This window comes from Neophocaena asiaeorientalis, unplaced genomic scaffold (assembly GCF_003031525.2).
Source record: "Neophocaena asiaeorientalis asiaeorientalis breed wild unplaced genomic scaffold, Neophocaena_asiaeorientalis_V1.1 scaffold330, whole genome shotgun sequence".
Taxonomy (NCBI): Eukaryota; Metazoa; Chordata; class Mammalia; order Artiodactyla; family Phocoenidae; genus Neophocaena; species Neophocaena asiaeorientalis.
This window is the reverse complement of record NW_020175667.1, coordinates 3,472,011-3,482,646: the sequence shown is the minus strand read 5'-3', so window position 1 is coordinate 3,482,646 and position 10,636 is coordinate 3,472,011. Positions and strand designations below refer to the sequence as shown.

Below are 10,636 nucleotides of genomic sequence, written 5' to 3'. Positions count from 1 at the left end.
GGGGGGCGAAGGGGGGCGGGGGGGGGGCGGCTGTGCCGCCGCCACTGCCAAGCGGGGGATGGGCCCACACTGGCCCCGGGCGCGCGGCCACGGCTCTCTCCGCACCCCGCACCCGAGGTTTCCGCTCCAGAGGGGAGAGGACCGCGGCGCGCACACACAACGCCTCTTAAAGGCTCCGCGAGAGACTTTGGATGGAATCGAGGACTTCGACTCTCGCAACTTGGCGATGCCACCAAATCCGTCGTTCGCGCACCACCCGGGACTCCCAGCGCATCTTTATGCCCACAGTACCAGAGAAAGAGAAAAGTTCCCCGGTTTCTTTGCAGAGGGGTAGTGGGTGAGGATGGGAAGGTGCCTCGAGCCGAGCTTGCAGGCATTTTCCAAACGAAACATTTGGTCAAATCCGGGTGATGGTAGACCCTTCCCTTAGTCTACTCTGATCACTTGCTTGGTTTGGTGGCTATTTTTTTTCTTCCATCCTTCCTTTCTTCCTTTCTTCCTTTCTTTCTTTCTTTCTTTCTTTCTTTCTTTCTTTCTTTCTTTCTTTCTTTTCTTCCTTTCTTTCTTTCTTTCTTCCTTTCTTTCTTTTCTTCCTTCCTTACTTCCTTCCTTTCTTTCTCTCTCTCTCTTTCGTTTTTTTAGAGAAAAGGAGCCGTCAGTGGCTGTGTTTTCCTTGTAGGGTTAACATTTCACAGGAATGTGGCCTGACATTTTAATTGCTCAAATAAAGCATCTCGGATGCTGAGAAGCAGAAATAGACTTCATCTCATTGTCATGATGCAATTAAAATCAATTTTCTTCAACTTTATCCTCTCTCGTTAGTTTCAGCTAACTCCCAAGCCCACGTCCTGCCACACACCCAGTCGTGGTGAGAGGTGAAAAGATCTTTCTGCCCGCTGATGGACAAGCGGAGGCAGCCTCCCAGCATCCCCTGTGCATACCCTCTGTACACATATGTAAGCGCACATATATCAGATGCGCATTTGTCAATGTACACAGACAAAGGCTTCAGCGACTATGCTTCTAGGTAATAGAACAGTTGAGTACGACTTCATTGTTCCTCAAGTTCCTTTTAAGCATTCATACAGTCATTAAAACACACCCAGAGATTCTGCCCCAAATTGGGAATAATAACAAGTACAACTCACAGGAATCACGCACAAGCCATATTCTTCCTCAGGAGATTCACTGCAATGAGAACAACTTCATCTCCTGTGCCATTCTGCTCAATGTGCTAAAATCATCAAGCCAGTTATGTCTCTGAATTCCAGGGCTTTTGGTTTTAAACATCAAACATCTAGAATTGCCCCTCAGAACACACTGTATTCCAAATCAGTAACCTGTCTGTTGGATTTTGACCAGTTAGTGGATTATGATTATTCAAAATTTATAGAACAAAACTGTGACTCCATCATACACTCTTTGCAGCAAGAAAAAACTGTAGACTGGTAATGCAACCAGGTTTATGAACAATTAAGATATTTTACACAAAACATGTTGAGCTTCAGGAAACATGAACACAAAGAGTAAATTAATGACCATAGGAAAGCATCCGTGATAGTTTAAAAAATCGGAGTGATGAAGGTTTAAAAAATAATAAACCATACATATAACTGACATGTATAGATTGCACTTTGCACTCAATACCCTTTACACACATGGGGAGAATACGAGGTAGGAACTAAATGAAGATGTAGGCAGATAGGCACTAGTTTATAGGGAAGGAAAGATTCTCCTTATGCTTCATTCTTGAAACCTCCTTAGCCCTCACCCTTCCTCCGCTGAAATCACATATTTCACTAAGGCTGCAGGTGCTGGGATTATTTGGAAGTTGTTAAAAAAAAAAAAAAAAAAGAACTATAGTGGACACTGAGCTATCATAAACCTGGTGTGTAATGAGATTGCCATAGAGCAAAGCCAGGCAGAAAATTTCAGGTTGATTAGAGACACAATATAACTTTCTCCTAAAGAGGACGAGAAGGATGGAAAAGAAATCATTTCGGAGAAGGCTGTGCTTTTTTTTTTTTTTTACTCTTATTCTTTTCAACCTCTATGATTTGAGGAATTTCCTAATGCTACAAATGTCAGTAGATTAGGGGCAAACTCAGCAGAGATGTGGTAGGGCTGGGGTTGAGATAGAAAATCTAATGGGCAGCCCCATCTCAATTTAATAGAAGATATAACTGATTATAAGGAAATCCTAAACTCGCCTCTTGGGTGCAGACACTTCCATGGCAAGATCACCTTTTACAAACATGCAGTCGGAAATTTTTGAGGAAGAAGAGCTTCTCCAGGACACTTTGAGATTTTTGGTATTTGAAGTACGCTCTGATGGCTTCAGATTTAAAATGAAGGATTTCCCAACCATCTCCTACAGCTCTGGATCCTGATAGGCATACAACCACAGGGCTGCCAATAAGTCAGAGGTGTTTTACTCTGTATTTTAGGACTCATTCAGTTATGGGGGTGCTATTAAAAAGCCAAAAAACAAAACCAAAAAAAAATGACCATTTCAATTGTAGTTAATTTATTGTATAGAAAAGAGAGAAGACTGCAGACTGAGAAGAAAAACAAGGAGAAAATATTTTTAAATGTCTTCTTCTGAGATGCTCATATTCCTTGATTAAAACAGCTCTAAGGCTAAAAGATAAATATCAATATGTTGTTACTGTTTTTTTTTTTTTTTAAGAAAATCCAGCCCAGTCTTTTATTGTAGATGTAAATTTATTTTAATGAGAAGAATGGCAAGCTTTAATTTGGCCGGAGAAAGTTGAAAAAACATTTGTTTTACTGTAGGGGGAAAAGAAGCCACCCAGGAATATGATTTTCTTCCAGAAAGTGGCCGTAATTCTCCACAAATTAAATCATAATATGAATACAGACCTCAGCAAATGTCGAGATTAACTCTGAACTCAGTAGAAACCAGTTCTGTCCACCAGGATTCATTGAATTCCTCCTTCCCCTCAATCTAGTCCGTGTGTGTTTTTCTCTTCCACCACACTGGAGCTCCATGAATAGAGAAAGGGGCTTCCATTGTGTCTCTCTGAACTTCCAAGTCAATGCAATTTTTAACCACTGGCTTGTGGTACTTTGAAAATCACCAGGGGCTGTCAGAGTTGGGTCCTCTGAAAAATTTACAGTGCTAAATCAGAGCATATGCTGGGAGGGAAAAAATTGCTTAAGATTGGAGCAAGTACAGTATCTGTCTGCCCCCTAGTGTAAGAGTCCTCGCTGCCTAAAACGCAACTTTAAAAGAAAAGAGCTCTTAAAGGGAAACGACTTTGAGCTCACGTAGGCATAGCAGAATGAAACTTCTGTACATTTTAATCTGAATAATTCTTCAGGGTTTAAAATTAATTGGCTCTGGCTTGGTTGGACCGGACTCCTATCTCGCCACCTCTGCGCTTCCTGAGTCACTGCCGGAGAGGTGATGATTTTTTTTTTTTTTTTTATTATTCTGAACTGGGTTTATGCGCGTCCCCCTCACCCCCTCCTCTCTTTTTTCTTTCTCTGTCTCTGTCGTCTCTCTCGCTGGCTTTTTAAAAATGAGGAACCGTTCCTTGAACGTTCTGGACAGAGCACAGAATTGCTTAAGTCAGCCCGACACGGTTGTAATAGACAGCAAAAAGGTAAACGTTTGCCTGAAATCCGCACGCCAGCTCCACTACCCCGCCCGATGGTGAGTACCCTTCTCGTTGCGATTCTCCTAGCTTAACCGAGCGCTCTGCTCCCCGAGCCGCGGCCGAGGGCGCCGGGCAGAGCTTTTCTCCCTCCCTGCCTGGCTGGATGTCAGTTGCACAAGGTTGCAAAATACAGCGCAGAGGCAGATCGAACAGTAAATTCTGACGCTTAGTGCGAGCCTAGCAGCTCCTTTGCTAGAAAACCGAGTCGTCTATTGCTTGGAAAAACACGCTTATAGGACTGGTTTTTAGTTTGCTCTAGCGAAGGAAATGAGTTTGAGGAGATGGGAGGCACCGCAGTCTTTACGCTTCGGTTTAATCATATTTTGGCAGCTTCGCAATTGTATTTTCCCCTTCTCCCCGCCCCCCACCACCTCTCCTACCGCACACATGTAATAAAATATGGCAAGGCATTGAATTGACTGTCCCCCCTTCCCCGAACACCTTAAACCACAGTCCTAGGCATTTCATACACGTTAGCAATCCGATTTTTTGAAAATCCCCAAGTCATCCCCAACCCCACACAGCACAAGGAGGAAAGTGAGAAAGGAGAGAGAGAGAGAAAAAAAAAATACTGTAAGTAAACATACCAAAACCATATTTGCCTTGTTCAAGGTCCCAAACCGCTTGCATCTTCCTTCTAAACTGGAATAACTCTCCTTTAGTTTGGCGGGTGAAATAAATGCTTTGTTGGCCCCCTGAAAAGATGTGTCTTTGATAATTAAAGAGAATCTCCTCCTCGGTGTTTATCTAAGCGATTGTGCAAACTGATAAAAAGTAGGCACTAGCCTGCAGGGAAAAAGAGGAAAGGTGAAGGGAGAGATCTTCCACCTCAGGGAAGTGCTTCCCCATGTATTAGGCGCTCTCAGCCTTGGAAAGCCCTGCACAGTAACTTTAGAGAGACGAGGTTTCAGGGAGCTTTGTACATAGCTGCTGAGGAATGCAAGCCTCGCCTTTAAGAAAAAAAACCCCAAACCGTAGGTAGGAGATGTCTGGAGTGATCCTTGTCTCTCATCTCATTCCTTAGAAGGAAGAGTGCGTTGTTACACCTTGTTTGGGGCTGGAAAGACGAGACTTTAAAAACACCCGTCCAATTGAAAAAAATCTCCCAACTTAATGAGTTTAGTCGGAGGCTGGAGCTAACGGCTCAGCCTCAGCAGAAAACCGCCAACAACTATAGGCGATATTGCAGAGCAAAGACGACCCAAGGCACAGCCAAATTCCACTGTTTGGGGTCGAGAGGGATGGAGGCTAATCCTAAAGCAAGTTGGAAAAAAACAGAGGTGGGAGAGGAGGGGAAAAAAGCAGCAGCCTCGCAGACTGGCAGACAGGCTCCTCTCACCCTAGATCAAAGATAGAACTTGAAACAGGAGGGCAACATCTTTCCTAGGAATCCGTTGAAATCCTCATTTTCTACTTTTAACTCAACCCCCCCAAGTGATTTTTCCTTCTCCCCTGCAGATTCATGTCCCCCCTTCCCAGTTCCCCTTCTAGAACTTTCCTGAAGAGGAAACCTATTTCTTTGGGGGGAGGGGTTTCCCCACTTTCTGTCTTCAGATAATGCATGCTTAATTCACCCCCTCCCTACATCCACCTCCCAAAATGAATAAAGGAAGCAGGAATACAGTAACTAGCAAAAATTGAGAATAAACTATGCTTCCCCTCGCAGTTTAATACAGTTTTAACTAATGGAATTTTTTTTGTTTTGTTTTAAGAGAAGAATAATGGGGAAACATGGATCTTTTATTTTAGGAAACTGTTATGGTAAGATGTATGTCAGACTTGACAAATGGAACTAACCCTCTTCGGCGGCTTCTTGTCCTTGTCTTAAACAGGAATTAAGTTAAACACAGTGCTGAATGTTAATTACATGTTTACTGGCTAATGAAAATTACAAATAGTTTTGCCACCTCAAACAATGATGAAAACTCTGAAGACACTGTAATTATATACTTTGAGGGAAATAACTCAGAATATTGATCATAAGAAGTGTAAATCTTTTTTTAACTATTCATTAATACCATAAATATGGGCTACAGAAGTTTTTCCTTGTGGTTTGTCTCATCAGTTATACGAGTGGATGGATGGTGAGGCTTCTCTGGGGAGGTGATGAACTCATTCTCTTATAGAAGGAGGCCACTTGTGTAACTGGGGATGCCCCCCTCCCTTTCACCCCCGCCCCCTTTAACCCCAGCAGAAGGTCGAGGGATAGTTGAACAGGGGGGCCGGGCTCAGGGCAGGTGAAGGTGATCACAGCTCAGCCTGTTTCCTCCCCTCCCCTCGTCCTCCTCTCTCCTCCTCTCCCTCCCTTTCCTGCCAGGTCTGATCGATGACTGCCTTCCCCGGCCAGGGCGCCTGTCGGATAACCTGGTGTTTGGGTTCCTAATGGAGGACAACTCACCGCTACCCAGCGATGCAGCCCTGACAACCCAAGTTCCCTGCTTTAGAGGTGGCTAGGGCAGTTCATTGCAAAAGAAGAAGAAAAAAAAAAAAGTTGAGTGAGGTATTACTGGGTAAGGTGGCTCAGGCAGCTGAACCAGAACTGGTTTCCCTGGGTTTGAGAGTAGAGAAATATTTTGCTGTTTTGTTTTAACTCTGGCCTGGGTTGTAGCTTTGCACTCTGCAGTGTGGCAGCCACTTCGATCTTGGGGGTCAAAGGTGAGGGCTGCACTAACCCTAAAAGCCTGGTCTGGCCTGGCCAGAAGGCCGAGCCCGCAGAGGAGTGGGGGCTTGTCAGCCACGCCGCCTGACGCTTTGGAGAGGGTGCCAGTGAAACCCGCATGCGGGGGGCACAGAACCGAGAGCGGGTTTTAAGTGCAATATTGAAGGTTTTTAAAAAGTGCCCTAGGCTTGTGGGACTGGAGTCCTCTTTTTCCCTGAGAATTCCCAAGGCGCTGGTCTTTGTCTTACAAGGAATGGAGTTTCTGAATGGTGTGAAAGGGACAGAGAGGGTCGCTTCAAATCGATTTTACTTGTCCTTTCTGTCTTTTCGGATCAACGCCCTTCAATGGGCACAGAGGTGCTCTTTCAACCAAAAACTTGTGCTACATTTTCTGCCTGTATTGGTGCTAAATACAATAAGCACTGGGCAGATTTTTTTCTTTGCTTTCCAAAGCAAGAAAGCACCCTAATTAAATTGTTTTATATGGACAGTCAAGACGGACCAATTAAGTATGCATTAGTATAAAGATATAGTCTGCAGATAAAGTGGTTTAGAAAATCACGTGTGCGACAAAGGAGAGGGTGCTAGCGCTGGGGAGGGGTGCATGAACCAGCGATGTGGCTCACCTCCCTCCCTGGACCCCGGGGGAATTGCAGAAGCCTCGGCCTCAGGTGAGAGGGGATCAGGGCCGCTAACAGGTGGGCGACAGTGTTGGAGTTTTTCAGGCCCGTGCCCCCGACTGCAGAGCGGTGGAGCGCAGGGGGTTAGTATCTTTCACATCTTCCTCCTCCGACAAGGCAGCGGCCCGAGGTGGTGGGTCTGTAGGAGGGGGCGAGAGCGTGTCATGCCTTACTCCAGGTCGGCCCATTGCCTGGTGTCTAGATTCAGGGCGCGGCCCTGAAATAAGGAAGGAGTGTGCACCTCGGGGAGGCCAGTGGGGGTGAGGACACTCTCACTGCCGCGGCCGCAACCCTCTGGCAGCCAAGATCAGGGTAGGAGGCCCCCTTCCAACTCCTCCAAGCTAAGCGCTTTTTCCGCTTCTAAGGAAACGGGAGCTTCTCTGCGAGGAAAGTAAAGTTCCGCCCGACGCCATCCGGCCCAAGGGGCGTCGAGGACCAGCCACAGAAGTGGGGAAAAGACTGAGGGTCGGAGAAAAGGTAACGAGGACAGTGGCTCCCCTTCTGGGCCACCGCAGCTCTCGGCTTCTCCACAACCCCTCCACCCTCTGAGGTGTGGGCGGGCAGAGTGCATTTCGCCCCGAAGGCGACGATTCCCAGGGCAGGGGACTGGGCCTCCCCGCGTCGAGGCGTAGGCTTGTGCTAGGTGGTCCCCGGGCCTCGGGGGCGCGAGCGCAGCGCGCTGCCGCAGGAAGGGCGCGCAGGGCGCACTGGGCGCCCTTGGTTGGGGTGAGGAGGGGGGAGTAGGGCGAGAATTAGAGCCTGGGGAGGCAGCTGAATGTCAAAAGTGAAAAGGTTGAAAAGCCAATTTTCCCGGCGCGCTTTCGCCCCCCTTTGCTGGTTGCAGAGGCCGTAAATCAGCGGCCAGCGGCGAGGGCGGGAGGAGCCCCCTCGGCGGGCTCGGCGCGGCCCCGCCCTGACCGTACGCACCTCCGGGTGGGCCCCGAATCGATCAGAAGCCTAGCTGAGGATGTCACCGCACTAAATATTTACTGATCACACACAAATAGCCGGGGCTCGAACGATTTTCCTCGGTGAGGAGAGCGCAGAGAGAAGGGTAAATCATTTTATTAGTGTGGATAAAGCCCAGAGCACACTCCGGGCTGGAGTGTTTTAAGATGTGTCTTCAACTGGATGAAAAGAGTTAGGGAAATCGATACGGAGTGATTAGAAGCCCCCGGGGTGACGAAGGGGGCCGGAGCTTTCAGGGATTTGGCGAGGCTGAGAGGGGGGAGCGAGCCTCGAGGGGGGCGACCCGACCACCGCCAGGGAGCATCCGGGGGCAAGCCTGTGTCCCTCCCTCCTCGACGGGAGACGCGAGGGCGCAGCCAGCGGCAGGGAGTCCCCCGCGTCCCGGCGCGGCTGGGCTGGCGCTGGGTGAGAGTTGCGCGGGCCGCCGCGGGGCAGAGCGCTTGGGCGCCACGGGGCTCTACGTCGCGAGTGCCAGTGGTCAGGTGGCCACGGAAGTGGATCGCAGGCCCGGCGTGGAGATGCTGGCAGGTTCCCGCACAGCGCGGGCTCTTCAGGCAGCTTCCCGGAGTAACGACGTGGCCCAAACGGGTTGCATTTTCCCCCGGCGCGCCACGCAGCATCCCCGAACTTTCTCCCGGATGCACCTCTGCCCCCTCGTCTCCCCTAGTGTTCCAGAGAGGACGCAGCGGCCCAGCCCAGCCCAGCGGGCTGCCTCTCCATCCCACCCACCCAGTGTCAAGGGCGGCCGCCGGGTGGCGGAACCCGCTGCGGACCGCAGGGCAAGTGGATTCCAGGTTCGGGGCTCCTAGGCAGGTGGGAGGAAGTCTGAGGGGGAGCAGGAAGGCAGAGGCAGGGTGACACACACCAACGACGCCCCCTGGATGTCCCCGTCCTCTCCAGGGCGGGAAATCAGCTTTTGGGGGTCTCAAGCGACAGTCCAGCGAGGGAAATGGTTCTGTGGCCCCAAGGCTGGGTGCAGAAGCCTAAAGTGCGAGGGCGCAAAGGCTTGCGGGGCTCGCTGAAGTTAGCAAGGCTTTGGGTGGAGTTTGCTAGGAAGGAGAAGAAAACCTTCTCCCCAAACTCAAGCAGCAAAGTCCTGGCGCGAAAATGGCTTTTCACTTCTGGAAGCGGGAGGAATCGGTCGCTGCTGTGAACAAACCTTGAGGTTCGAAACAGCTGCAAATAAGAAGGCACTAATTTCGGGGGGGAAAGGGGAGACGGAAGGTGAGGAAAGGGAAGAATTTTTTTCGTTTCTTCTTCCCTTTCTCGCTCTTAACCTTTTCCTAAAAATCTGCCCTTGCTGAAGAAACCGATAGCTTGCTGGCTTTATTATTTATTTATTTATTTATTTATTTTCCCTCTCCCCAAATTGCTCGATTTCCTTGGCAGATTGAGGAATTCAGTTCAGGCTGCCCTACTTGGCTCCTCGGTGCAACAGGAAATATAACTGCAGATCTAATTAACCGTTTTTCAGAAGGGAGAATTTTTTTTTTTTTTTAAGTATGAATCCCAATGGCTTGGAGTGATGTGTTCAGGTGTGAGGCGATTGGTGCCTCGAATTCATTCCTCGGTAATCCTCTAATTCCTGCGATGGAAGCTCGAGAGCATCGCTGACCTGGAGGCTGTCAGAAGCCGGGTCTCCATTAACCCTTCTTGGTCTCGGCCAGAGCGAAGGTTAACTACACTAATGTACCAAACGGGCTGTAGCAGAAAAGGAAGGAAGGGTGAAAGGGAAGAAGGGGGAGGGAGGGGAGGTAAATTCACTCTAGTTGCAAGGATTTTAGAGCTCTGTCTTTCACTGGTCCTCCCCCACCCCCACCCTTCCTACGAAAGCGGGTTTCCATTCTGAGACAACAGTTTCATCCATCAAGACAGCTCACTCCACGGAGATGGACTTTAGGGAATAAGAAAACACAATGTAGTGAAATATTTTCTTCTATTTAACTGACCACCCAGTTCACTTGAAAAATAATTCTAACATATATGCAACAATTAATTATTGTGGGAGAGGTTTTTAAAAAAAATACAAATCCTAATATACGTTTTACCTTCTTTCATTTAAGTAAAAGCTAATTTAGAATCTTGTCAGTAGCCAAATTATAGCCATGAAATCTAGATGAGATTAGGAAAATCCATTCTGCTGTTTTCACACCTGGTGGCATTTTTAATGAGTAGTTATATAATAGTTATGTGAATGAAGGTATATGCACATGGGTGTGTATATATTCTTATGGTGGTAGAAGTTCCATGATAGATTAAAGGTTTATATACTCAAGCACTAGATAGAGGCTGTCACTCATGTGTACATGCTGGGGGTCTGGCAGAAAACAGTGCAAAAAAGAGTTTTGAATGAGTTCCTTGGAATCTCTATTGTTGAAATACAAGCTGAAGCAACTTAGTAATGGTAAAGCTGTTGTGCCTTGCAGAATCATGGAAAGATACTTCAAGGTAAAAACGTCAGTTTTCAGTTTGGTAGCTTTGGCAGGGCATTTAAACAAGAGGTGAACATCTTTTGCCTAATATATTTATTTTAAAATTCAAAAATATGCTGCTCTGTTTATTTTACTTTTCAATGAATTGAAGAATTAAAAGAGAATAGGCTCTAGCTATAGATGCTAGCATAAGGGATTTGTTGCCCATTTAAC

At 47.6% G+C, this 10,636-nt stretch overlaps 1 protein-coding gene across 1 annotated transcript in view; it reads right to left on the bottom strand.

Moving 5' to 3' along the window:
* The window catches only part of NR2F2 (nuclear receptor subfamily 2 group F member 2), a 12,397-nt gene extending 7,785 nt beyond the window's left edge, over window positions 1-4,612 (bottom strand). Inside the window, exon 1 of the mRNA XM_024731543.1 lies at window positions 4,271-4,612. Within this exon, the coding sequence (XP_024587311.1) occupies window positions 4,271-4,313 (43 nt within the window). The 5' untranslated portion in view covers window positions 4,314-4,612. The remainder of the gene's footprint in view (window positions 1-4,270) is intronic.
* Between the last annotated feature and the right edge of the window lie 6,024 nt (window positions 4,613-10,636).